The 13,014-nt window shown below is 46.9% G+C and overlaps 1 protein-coding gene and 1 long non-coding RNA gene across 5 annotated transcripts in view; one reads left to right on the top strand and one right to left on the bottom strand.

Moving 5' to 3' along the window:
• Positions 1-22: 22 nt before the first annotated feature.
• SERTAD2 (SERTA domain containing 2) overlaps positions 23-13,014 on the bottom strand; it is an 82,307-nt gene continuing 69,315 nt past the window's right edge. For 2 of the 4 annotated variants that reach the window (XM_082307184.1, XM_082307186.1), the window contains one exon: positions 23-3,039. In XM_082307184.1, the coding sequence (XP_082163310.1) occupies positions 2,091-3,035 (945 nt within the window). In that variant the 5' untranslated portion in view covers positions 3,036-3,039 and the 3' untranslated portion in view covers positions 23-2,090. The remainder of the gene's footprint in view (positions 3,040-13,014) is intronic. The other 2 variants (XM_082307183.1, XM_082307185.1) reach the window with 1 other exon arrangement.
• Positions 4,483-12,765, top strand: LOC309588011. Its single transcript, XR_014227648.1, has 4 exons — positions 4,483-4,756; positions 7,986-8,188; positions 10,008-10,076; positions 12,074-12,765. It is a non-coding gene; the product is annotated as an uncharacterized lncRNA (long non-coding RNA).

Here is a 13,014-nt window from a genome sequence, read left to right as displayed (position 1 = left end):
AGCCAGTTCCCCCCTCCGCCCCCAGCCCCGCGTCTCACCCTGGCAGATGAATTAGGAGCCAAAAGCGCATTTTGTAATTGTACATGACGCGTTTCATTTCAATTAGGAGTTCCTTCATTGCAAAACGCATTTGCTTTTACACTGTGTCTGTGTGCATATCTATGTTACATCTATCTATCTATATACTAATAAATATATATGGCCTGTTTTAAAGTGCCAATTTATAAAAAGCTGCCGCCTTAAAGGGCAGACAAGACCCAATTTCATCCATGACAAGACGGGAGCAGAATTGACTGAGTATTGCCAAATGACGTAAAACATAATTTAAAATTTCTTAAATAAATATAAAAGTTATTCCTAAAGAAGCCATAGGCATGTCAACAATACAGGTTGTAACCGGCGCTCAACAGCTAAAGTACCATTGAAAAACTAAAATGCCGTAGCAACTTCAGCAATAGGCATGATACATTGCAAACATTTTTTTTTTTTTTTTTAAATTAAATGTACACCACAATGAACTTAAAAAATGCTGTTGGTGCAGTAATGAGAAGACTTCTCAGGTGTTACGGGGAACGGGACCATGCATAGAAAGCTGTGTCTGTATATTCGTTGTAAAACAGGTCTATAAAGTGTAAAGCAGGTAACACAGTTGATACAAGAAACCAACCCTATACGAGATGCCAAGTGATGTAACACGACTGGCTCCAGTTTCGACAGCAATGGATATTAAAGCAAGTCCATCCAGTGCAGGTAAGAGATGAGCTTCACTGCAGTAATACTGAAGTTGCCTTTTTCAGCACTTAGCACAGTGAGGTGGGGAGAGGGAAGGAGAAATGCTCCAAGAAAGGGCGAGTGGATGCTGTCAACGCCAGTCTTCTGCCCGCTCCGCACGTACGCCCGTCGGTCAGGAAGCTTGCCGCGAGAGGTTGGCTCTCGGTGGGCAACGGGCACGTCCCCCCTCAAAACCATTCCCAGGAGCTTCGGGTGAGGAAGTGCTGATCTGCCGCCACGTTAAGGCGCTCCACGTCACGCGGGATGGATGCCCCGGCAAGGGGACGCGGGCGGGCTTGGGGGCACCGGGGCGGGGAGGCTGCAGCCGCGGTGGCGCTCAGGACCTCTTGGGGTGAAGTTCCACAACTGTTTCCTGCCAACTGCTTCACATACGTGTTGGAAAAGGACATGGCTCTAAGTTTCAGGAATCACAGTAGTGCGCAGTGGGTACAGCAGGGAGCAAACACTTGTGAAACTCCTACAGAAGCAGCTCCCAGCCCTTTCTTAAAGCACTTTTTTTGTTTGCATTCAGGGAAACCGACTGCAGGCTTATTTGATCCAATTTTCTCTTTGCACCATACACATATAAAACATTACAACTCTGTATAAAAGTACAAGTGGTTCTTGTACATCTGAATTATGCAGGAACTATGTGAGCAAATCCTATCAAAATAGCTATTTTTTTGTGTGTATAAACAGCATTTGTTTTTAGAAAAAACAATATCATAAACTGCAGAATCTGTACAAAAATATAAAATAAATTTGGGCAGCAGTTTCTAAACAGCCATGTAAATGCAACACTTAAAGAGGAGCAGGTTAATGCCTCCAAAAGGCTGAATTGCTAAGTCAACCTATACAGGGCTAAAATGGTATTGAGATTATCTAAATAATAAAATTTTTTACCTCTTGCAATAAAACTTATAGAAAAAATAGACAAATATGCACATGCAATTTACAGCTTTCCCCAACATAATCCTTGTGCTTAGCTTTTACATTTTTTTTCTTTTTTTTTTTTTTCTTTTTTTGTAATAACATAACATTGTCTACAATACATATTCTTTCCTATACCAGGATATTCGGTCTTCCTTGAGGAACCACTTTAAAAAAAATACATTAGAAGTGGTCATACATGGATGAAGGCACTCCAACTCTGCTTGAAGCAAAAACTAGTGTGATCCTTTTCTTTTCAAAAAAGGCAAGCAAGGACGCATGCACAGTGCTGTGAATCAGGGGTGGGAGGGACTATGGAAATACTACCAAGTGTATATACTGGTACTTAAAATAAAAAAAAAAAAAAAAAGTTGCTATATTTCTATATTTTAAGACCCAACAAGCACCTCCATGATGTGATCCAGTTCTGTGAGGTCCATTTTGAAAGGCTGATTTGGAGTTACTGGTTGACTGCTGTATGGAGCGAGAGTTTTTAGGAGCTCATCTGCTGAGACAGGAGCCATTTTTGAGGCAGCCCCTGTGGCAGACGTGCAGGGGTCAAAATCATACATGGACGTATCAATGTCAGCGAACAGAATATCATCCAGGGTCAAGTCTGTGAGGAAACCTGTGGAAGTTGTTATCTCAAAGTTGCCAGGTAGCGAGTCCATGAGTTTCGATTCGGCCGTTCTGCTCTCCGGGAGGCCCTCGGGCTTTTGAACGTTGGACTCGCTGGGGTGGTCTTTAGAGTCATCGGCTGCTGTTTCGGCTGCTACTGCCTCTGCGGAGGTAGGTGCTGGACAAAGCTCCTCGATTTCGTCCAAGGCTGAAGAGAAGCTGTCCTTTACTGGTTGGAGAGCAGGAGGTGGTGGTTTTGTCGGACCATCGTGCTGGACAGTCGGGGAAGTGCAAAAAGTGTCGTCCTCGAGCAAAGAGGCTGGGGTGAGGCAAGACTCCAGGGGCGTAGTGCTTACGAAGTCAGTGGGGAGAAGGGGCTGGGAGGCGAGATGGCTGAACGCCGGCTGGGCCTCGCGGAAGTTGTCGCTGAGAGGGTCGGCGGGCTGCGAAGCGGTCACGAACACGGGCCTCAAGCTGCCTTCTTGTTTGAGTTCTTCCTGGATTCGCCTCAACATGTTGTTAATTAAAACTGTCTTTTGCAAGCTTGGCTCGGTTAATGGCCTGTGGTTATAAAGTTTCATAAGGGAAATGTTGAAGATAGTCTGACGCTGTAAGGTGTAAGACACCTTAGAGGGACCGTCAGTAGGAGACACCACTTTGCCTTCCAACCCATCTTCATGCTCGTCAAACTTCCGCTTTCCTCCTTTCCCCAACATATATCTGAAAGGAAAGAGAAGAGACCAATGAAGCCAGCAAAGCTTGAAGCCTGTTCTTACCGCCTGAATCACTGCCCCAGTCCAGCTACTCCCTTGCACACGTGCTATGGACAGATTGGCCGCTCTGTCCCCTCCTCGCTCACCCCAACAGTCACAAGTGGAAATCTGTCCACATAAATCACTCACTCTTGGCCCACAGCAGCGTGATGAGGAAGCAGAAGCCTCCTTAACGCGGTGCTCTGGTCCATCGCGTTTAAGCACGACTACACTGGTAAATTCCAAGCAGGAATCCAAACGGCATCTATAAAACTCAAGCCCTTGCGCGTTTGGCAGCAAATTTCAGTCTTGCATGTGTTAAGCATATGGTCCCCAAATATCTGTACATAGGTGCACAAGCTACAGATACTATATTGAGCGTTCCTTTAGATTTCCTGACTGATACAGTACTATGCCTGGGAATACAAACCTAATGCGCTGAGGTTCTTAAAATGAATTTCCCTTTTTATTCAAAAGCGTGTTCACGGGGGGGGAAGGGGAACGAGGCTCAAGCAATTGTATACTGAGAGAAACCTGCCCGGTGAAGTCAGGAGATTCAACCCTTTAGCACACCAGGATATAGGCATATCTGACCTCGTGGGTTTATTTAACTGATCGCGTAAGGACTAAACTACTAGAGCACAAAATGCAGTTATTACACTCAGAATTAGATAGATTACAGGTGAAGAAGACGATCCGTCAGGCCTTTTAGTCTAATCTCCAAGACCATTCTCTGCACTACACTCTGCTGCTGCAGCCAGGGCCTTCAGTCCTGACAGCGCCTGGGTCCCAGTCTGAGGACGGGGGCATCTGCCTCAGAAAGCTTCAAAGGGGTTTGGTGTCTCCTGAAACACTGAGCACCCCCCTCCGGGAACTGGGCCCCCAGGGAGCACCCGTAGTCCCACACTCCGAATCCACGTGGGAACGCAGGCCCTGCCTGCCCCTTGCACTGGGGGGGGACGTGCTGCGTCCCCACCTGCGCATGAAGCAATGGCAGCTCTGACGGAGGGCTGGCGTGGGCTGCGCTCTCACCCCCTGCTCTTCTGGGTACGGGAAGCATTTTCACACGGCCGTGTTTGGAATCCTTTCCTCAGCTTCTGCCTGGCTAATGCCAGCAGCCTTTGCTTCCTCCAGTTAGACTTTCAGGACCTTGCAAGCCACAGACAGAATAGCTTTTGCACCAGAGCAAGGACGCCTTGCTCCAGATGCACCATTTGTCTTCACTTCTCCCCCATCAAAGCGTGTCCCTCAGTCAGGACTACATCCATGTCAGGTTTCATATGAGAACAAAAGAATGCCGTAGGGCTTTCTAAAGAACAAAAATCAGCATAAATGCATGTGCTTTTCTCCAGGTCAGATGGCAGATTTTGAGGAAGGAAACAAAGGGAATTTTACTAAACTTGCCCCGCACCATAAATCATTTCTGAGCTAAGAGTAAGTAGGGCAGTTCAATCCCCGGTGCTGTCTCTTCCAGGATGTTTCAGAGCGCCTGGAAATGCTCTTCTACACAGCACAGTGCCAGCCTCGTTCTGTCACCATTATTTTTGTGACATGAAGATCCCCCCAAACGCAAAGGAATGAAGGAATCGCTGTTCTGTGACAGAGGCACAACCTAACGTTACGTGTCTGAACAGGGAGGTCTGTAGGGTCAGCAACCCTCCGCCCCACACCACCACCCATCTTCGGTGAGTAGCCAGGGTTTGGTTTGTTGAAATATCCACGATTATTTGGGTGAAACAACACGGTCCCAGTAACAGACACTTCTTTCGGTGCTTGTGAGATGGCAGGTTCCCTCTGACTCTCTCCCCCACTACCTGCATGGACCCAGTTCAGCAGACAAGCTGTTTTATCACATCTAAATCAAAACTAGAAGGAGCAGAGGCCATTACTACACTTCACTTGCCTGTCCCATGGGCTGCATCAAATCAGCCGAGGAAAAGTCCTGCAGAGACAGGGGTAGGATCGCAGGCGTTGCAGAGCAGCGCCCCGCACTAGGCCTGCTTCCATGCCTTAGGGCAAACGTTTGGCTTTCCTCTCTCGGTTTTCCAGGTAGAGCAGTGAGGTGCTGGAGCGCCAACCCACTTGTCCTTTTAATAGGATCACAGACAGCCCCCTGTTCATCCCTGCATCCCTCCTTCCATTTAACAAAACACTAATAAAATGGCACGAAGATTTCTGCCTCATTTAAAAAAAAAAAAAAGGAAGATGCTTTCCAGCCCCAGCTACCCAGAGAGAAGTTGCAACAGGCATATAAATAGATTTTTAACCCCAAACGTGACTCCTCTCATACAAGCTTTATTATGCAGCTATCGCCTAGCTATCGTCTAGGAGACAAAACTCGCTTTCCTTATTTGAGTACAATTCTCAGTTCCCCCAACGGGATCCACGCCTGCGAAATGACTGCACCAGGCAGGTCGAACACCAATTTGATCATCATACACCGGTCCCGCAGTAGCTAAGGACTTGCAAACATCCCCAAGAATGTCTGACAAACATTTAAAAGCAAAGAGCCCTTGCAAAGCGGGAGAGGGGGCAAAAGAAGTCAGGGTTTCAATGCAAAAACAAAAGAGCTTCAGAAAGCATTTGCTGGACGTTAAATCCAAAATCAGATTGGGTGAAGTGAGCCTCTTCTGGTTAAAAATAAGTCTCAAATCCAGATCATTTTCTAGCATATTATGCAATTAAAAAAAGAAAGGCAGGGGGGAGGGAGCAAGCTGAGTGGAGCTGAGGAACGGGTAGGCTGCCATCCAAGCTCCTTGGCCAGCTACCAGCGATCCCCGCGCCTGGAATCTCGGGTGAACAAAACCTCTGAAATTTAGCACTACTGCCGATGTCTGGTTTTTCTCTGCTCCCTAGTGTCACTTCCATGGACTACTCCAGAGCTGTGCACGTGGGTTTGGGAGGTGAGGGGAGGGGGGGTTGCTGTTCAAATGTTCACGATGGACACGCTTCCTTCCACTCTGGACAGATAGAGTAAGAAAGGGAGGACCAGGCTAGCAAGAATCGAAACCCCTGCCCAAGTCCAGCACGTTTTCAAAGCAGCAATGGGTTAGGAGGAGAGCTAGCAGCTCTCCGTCCCTTCCTACTATCTCCTCCCCCTGAAAAAAGACAGACTCTGTCCTAAAGACATACCAAGGCTCCCTCCGCAAGGCTCCATTTAAAGGAGAAATTTTTAAATGGCTCGGGGACTAGGAGAGTTTTGAAGTTTGTCAGGCTCTGCAAGGAATGTATAAAAATATTCACTGCACAAAGCAAACCTTTTTTCCCCCGTGATAAAGAAAACAGACCGTTCGGGTGGCCACGCTCCATTCCCTGCGCTCGATTATTAATTGTTATTGTCAGGGGATGTCGGCAAGCGTCTCGAATGAACCCAGTCGAGCCCATCTGCATCCAAGATTGAGGTGCTGGTAGTTAAGGCATTTTTTAAGTTGATCGGTAAGAGCTACGGGATCATCATTAGCAAACACAACGATAACCTCGCTACGTCATTTTCCAGGAAGCTTAGAAATGATTCAAGGTTTCCTGTATGTATGACTGTCAGGCTTTCACATCTCACTCGATCTTCACGTAGCTTGGTTCAGAGCTTGTCCTTTTGAAAGATAAAATAGATCAGGCAACTCCCAGTTTCACCTACTAGCTTTTCAGCGCAGCTTTCAGTTTCCTTTTCCCCAGAAATGCTCTCTGAAGCGCGTTTAAGTATTCAAGCGGCAAAGCATGATGCCAGCCTAGGCAAGGGGGTTTATTCCCCAAAACAGGGGGCTCAAATGAGCACCTCTGGACTCTGAGCTTTAGACTTTTGTTTTATTCCTTTCTCCTCTAGCACACAAATGGGAATTGTCAAAAAATTTTTCTCCAGTTTCCATAAATCAGTTTAAGCAAAGTATCTTTTTAGACCAGCTGATAGAGTCTGTAAAAACAGACGGGCTTCAGGCTTGCAAGCCTTTCTCTGGATCTCCAAAAAGGAATTTTATAGTTTCTGACCACCACAGCTTAAGACAACGTTGCCTGTTTGTTCTTTACAATTCAAACCATCTCCTCCCTCCTTCAACCAGCAGTTTCATGCCTACATTAGAGAGATCAATTTTGTACATCTTAAGATACTGAACAACATTAAAAAAAAAAAAAAAAAAATCTGCACAATGCCAACATTTGATCTGGTTCAGTTCTGTTCATCTCAGAAACTTTGCTCCTAGGCTTTCCAGCCAAAGCTCCTGCTGGGAAAATAAAAACGCCAAACTTACAGATTGGGTTGGCCAAAGATCAGTACAAAATCAGATATACTCGTACTCTCCCAAGTGTCAGAAGACAGAGTTGGCCTACCAAGCCACACGGCCGTAATGGGGACAGCCAGGCAACAGCAACCCACCAAAACGCAAGACTGGACAGGCAGTGACAAAGGGTCACATCCATGGAGGGTCTTTCGTGCATCTATTTTGGCTGAGCAGCAATCCCAGCCAGATGTATTTCTGCTGCATTTCCATCCGCCTGCCAGCAAACATCATTTTGAGGCCAAGCGTTAAGAGTTGAGATGGGATGTCGCTTTGTTTTTGTTGTTTTAATAAAGGGTGTTGCAGGGTTTTGGTATGCAAGTTAGTTTTCAATGTTACTTAGGTATGTGGAACCAGAAAGCTGAAGAAAGGCAATGGGAAAACTGCCTTTATCTGGGGACTGGGGCGTGGGGGAGTTACTTGGAGATCTTTCCCAATATTATCCACCAGTTGGCTCCAGCTCTGGAAGACCCAGACCCAAAAGCTGAACCATTGTTGCTGAGAAAGATTCAACTTGCTTTTTTGCCCATTTAGGGCTATTGCACGCGCCTCAGAGCCAGAGAAACCCTAGCATTGTTTGGGAGTTGGCTTTTCTTAATTGGAAAACAAAAGTAATATATATTTTTTTCATTTGCATGTCATTTAGCTTCCTTTTATTGGCTCTGCATGCTCTTCAGACAGAGCTGGAAAAAAAATGCAGTTGGGGCTCAGCAGAAGAGATAATCAGCCTGGAGCGGGTGGTTCTCTGGAGTCAACCATCATCGATTAAACACAGAAAAGCTTGTGCAATGCCTGACTATGTCTCTGAGCCCACTTAGTGACGAATCCTTCGCTCTCCAGAGGACAGAGGTATGCGCACATCGTGAGAGAAGTATTGTATTTATCGACTGTACTTAGGACGTTATACCTTGTCACTGCTGGACTATTTCTGAAGTCTTTAATAATTGGGAGTTCGGCATAGGAAAGCACTGAATATATAAAAATGTAGAGGAATAAGTGATGTGGTTATCTCCCCAATAATAAAAACACCCTTTAATTTTAATTCTCAAAGGCTTTTAACAGTTTAGTTTAAAATGTCTCTCAAGACTGAAGGCTTTTCTTGGAAATCAATTCCACAACCCACTAGTCCCTCCCCGCTCATCAAGGCAAACAGGAAGGAAAAAAAGAAAGAGGAACCAAACACCAAGAGTGACGGCGGAAAGGGATCTTTAAGAAGTTACATTTCCACTCCCATATTTACGCCACCGTTTCAGTTGGTCTAGGGGATGAACAGCTTAATACAGCGAGGTTCACCTTTAGAACGAACGCCATGTTGCTCAAAAAGGCAAAAGCATCAAACCCTGGAGTCCACAGGCAACCATTCCTCCCCAGGCAGCCGAAAGAGAGATGTGAACAGCAGGCACTCATGCAAAAAGTAAAGTTTAAAGCAGGACTGGTTACTTTCTGGAATCTTGGGTAATTAAAATCACAGGGGAAAAAAACAGAGAGAGAGAAAGAAAAAGGCAACTTGGGGGAATTAAAATAAAACACTACTTCACGCACACTTGCGCAGGAAAAAACCCACAAAAGCCCCCCACAAAAGCCCCCCAAACCGCAAAGAGAGTACTGAATTTGCACGTTTCATTCCCAAAACAAAGTTTCCAAACCTCAGGTGTAAATGAACCTCACCAGGGTTTCTCGGAGACTCTATCCAGTAAATTACGCAAGCGCTTTCTGTGTCACTTCTGGCACATGAAATATTATTTTCCTCTCCTCCATCCCTCACTCCCCATCCTTGAGGGTTGCATTGGCTGTATCCTGGCCCAACGGTAGTCAATGAGTGTTTTGTTACTGACTTCAGCAGGATCAGGATTTGGCACAGATAGCTGCAGGACCAAAATAAAAAGGCCTTTTGTGCCAACTGGGTTCAACTGGCAAGACGAGGGCTAGATCTCTGAGCTAGCAGAGGCAGGCTGAGCTGCCGCGAGGCTGGATCCAGCCTGAGGGACCACCCGAACTTGTAACCAGTCCCCACAACTTCAAAGCATCTGTCCCCTAGAGCTAGAGAGACAAACAGGTAAACCTCTCTCTCCTCATCTCTGTTTCCACATCCCCAAGGCCGCAGTAGAGAGAGGGAGAGCGGCCACATGTCGGGAAGACCCCCTCAGGGCAGGACCATGGGCTCACCCACTGCAGAAGGATGCTCCTCGGCCCGCAGGAGCCTGGCAAAGCAGAGCAAACCTGCCCCGGCAGCTGGGAGCCGGCCTGCCCTCTGAGAGCGCAGGCGTCCTCCTCCCATTCGAAGTTGGAAAGGAAGAGAAAGAGTGGAGGGGAATGCCAGTATAAACCTGGCACCCTCTCCCAGCCGTGCTAAAAACAAGAAAGCAAGCTGAACAGCCCAGGTGTCGAGGTTTAACTCCAGGACTGGAGCAAATAAGCAACATGGACTTTCAGAGGCAATAGCCACCGCGTGATGAAAATCACCCCTTCTTGAAGATTTCATCTGTTGACACCGGGGTCTTTAAATCCTGGCAGAGCAGCATCCCCGGGAGCTAGTACAGCATGTACCACGCAGTAACGCACGGCTACGTTCAATATGCTGCAGCTGGCTCGCAATTTGTACACTGACGGGTTGCTGTGGGTTTTTCTTTTTTTTTTTTGCATGGCTGCTTCTCGGGATCTGATGCAGATTTTACTTGTTCAAGTGTAATGCGTCCATGTTGCCTGGCTAGAGAAGACTCCTGACAACCGCTGCCTGGTAAGAATTGGGTCTCATGTCACACGTGAGTTAGAAAACGAAACCCCCAACCCTAGACAAGAGGTACAGGGAACAGAGCTGCATTGGGGTTTCTGCCCCCTCCAGACCCAGTGCTCAGACATTCCCCATTTACAAGGTTTGTTTTCCCCAACACTTGCATTTTACATTAATTCTGACTGGTTTTTTGGTTTTGTTTTGTTTATTGTTTTTTTTTTTTTTTTAACTGAGTGAGGTTTAATAAGCACTTACAAAACTCTCCTTTAGAGCTATATCAAAAAATTAGCCTCCTGGGTAGCTCTGTGCTTCCGGAGAGTACAGGGAATTGTTTTTATGTTTGCAAGCCTTCACTGCAAGGCTGTCGGTGCCAGCAGTAGCTGTAAGTGGCAGGTATTTCTCACGTATATTTTATAGGGACCTAACTCTTCCCATCTCCTGTGGTGGACGGGTGAACCTTGTCTCTTCCAGAAGAAGCAGACAGACAGACAAAGCTGCTCAGCACCCCACTCCTGCATTTAGCAAGAAAGGCAGCTTCTCTCTGCCTACAGAAATGCAGCCCTAGCTCCCCGCTTTAGGCGCTCGCGAGTGAAGATTGCGGGAGAGCAGTTAGCAAGCTGAGTGACAGGGGTCTTTTCCAGTCTCAAGTTCAAATCGAAATAAGAAGGGAAACCGGGTGACTTTCAGAGGCTAATCTAAGCAGGAATTAGTTAGGGAAACCTCCTGGCAAGCGGGAGACAAGACACCAGAGGAAGCTCAGACTCTCATTTGAGGAGCATCTGAAGTCGTGAAGCTCTCGTGGGGGTTGACTTCGGTACTCGGAGCCTGGAGTCCCCAGGTCCTCGAAGGAGCGTCCATGTTAATCAGAAAGTAAGGTGAAGCCTTCCCTAGCAAATAAGCAATGCAATTATAAAGCCAGTCAATAGTGTAACGCCAGCCAACGTGTTCCAGCGATATTTTGAAACTGTAATCTGATCCTACTGTTTCCATCCTCGTGCCTTGCCTGCTCTCCCTTGTTGCATACTGTACTATTTGAGGCCCAGAGGGCAAAGCAAGCTCTTGCTGTTTGTTAATGATCAGAAACTGTGTTTCGAGTGAGCGCTCTACGTGTGCCGCCCACACTACTTTCTTGATAGTTTCTTAAACTCGCAGCCCGTCAAAGCCCTGCTAGAAGGCTCTCTGAAAAACAAAAGCGAGCAAAACAACCAAAAACACGACTACAAACTCCACTTCTGCCTTCAGTTTCCAGCTCCTTTTTACCACGCTAAAAAAAGGCAAAGCCCCAGTCTAAGGCAATCTCCGACTCTGTAGTGTGTTCAGTCTTGCAGGAAACATATGCTTCTATTAAATTGGAAACAGTTTCTAATGCTGTCAGTTTGCTAAATGTAACATGTTCCCTTGGAAGAAGTGGAGCAGTTTTAATGTTTTTGACTAACTGCACACACCAAACAGAGTATGTCTGATAAAGCTGGAATGGGCTCCAATAAATATAGCTTAGAATAAATTACTGCCTCATTAAGTAATTGTTTGGAAAAAGGAGAGCAGGTTTTCTAGATTATAGCCGTGTTATTAAGGGTGTTTATAATATTAGGAATTCTATCAGGGTAGCAGAATATAATGCAAGTTTAAATCAGACGAGCACTTGTTAGCTCGTTAAACCATTAAAGACTACCCTGGCAGAATTAAAAGGTGAACAAGACCGCACAGGTTCTGTGCGTGGAAAGCTAGCTAGGCGTATTGCAAACCAGCTGCCAGGCTGAAGTAGAGAGCAAAAGCTCTGAGCAACTCCGACAACTTCTTTTCAGTATGAAGCAAGAGGGAGGATATAGCTTTGTAACGTACTGGGGCTAGGAAACATTTATTCAAAATAGGTTTTATTCAACGTACAGGAAGGCAGTTGTCTTTACTGGAAAAAAGAACAGTTTGGATTGCCCAGCAGAAGTAATTTCTATCTCAAAGATCTCACACAGCCAAAATGTCAATTCTCACATGTTCTGCTTCAGACAGGACTTCCCATCAGCATCCTTACAGCAGCGCCCAGCAGATGCAAACAAGACCCCAGCCTGCCCTTTTCTGGTCTTGTCCTTAACTGCAAGTTTTATGAAACAAGCTTTCTGCAATTGCTATTGCTGCCTCAGCCCTTCGCAGGCCTGGTGCAGACACAGCCCCGCTGACCACCAACCCCAGCAGTACCTGCTTTGAGCCAGACCGGGGCGGAGGATTCCCTCCTTCCCACTACCGAGAGCTGTTTTGTTAGGGATAGCCACTGGGGTGAAGAGAGATTTTCAGCAAGATGGCAAATCTGCCCTCTCCTCGGGTCACCTCTGTGCCGAATCCTCTTTACATCCTTCCCCAGGATGGCTGCACACACAGTCTACTCACAAGAGCGCCCGTGCCACCACACAGGAGCCTCCTCGCCAGGGATCAGCTTGGCTGCGGCTCTGTGCTTCAAAGAGCCACCCAAAAGAGCTGGGCCGAGGGTATTCTGAAATTTGGGTCTCCACGTGGCACTGAGGAAGCAGCCAGGCCTGCCAAGCATGAATCAAATTACGCTGTGCTGTGTACACACGGGCTGAGCAACTCTGCTGCCAGTATCAAAAGCTCAAGGACTAGGAGCTGCATTACACACCTGGGCATCAGTAGTAGGAAATCAGAGCTGCAGTAAATAAAACCAGGCACAGCACTAGGCCAGCTCCTCAGACTTTACTATGTGATTAGCTGATTATTCACCAGACTCTCCTTGTTGTCACCCGAAAAATATGCAAGGGCTTCTATGCACAAGCCTCCCCAGGATCAGCCAAGAAGCTCCCCCTGCTCCACATCACGGTTTCTTTTCACAAGTCCGGCACTCCGGGCCTCATTGCCTGGAAGCAGGAGATGCCGGTCCCGCAAAGAGGATCACGGCACGATGAAATCTCCCTGCCAGTGGGCAAGGAGCCACACC

The sequence above is a fragment of the Platalea leucorodia genome (assembly GCF_965183815.1).
Source record: "Platalea leucorodia genome assembly, chromosome: 3".
Taxonomy (NCBI): Eukaryota; Metazoa; Chordata; class Aves; order Pelecaniformes; family Threskiornithidae; genus Platalea; species Platalea leucorodia.
Note: the sequence above shows the minus strand (reverse complement) of the source record. Positions and strands in the feature narration are given on the sequence as shown.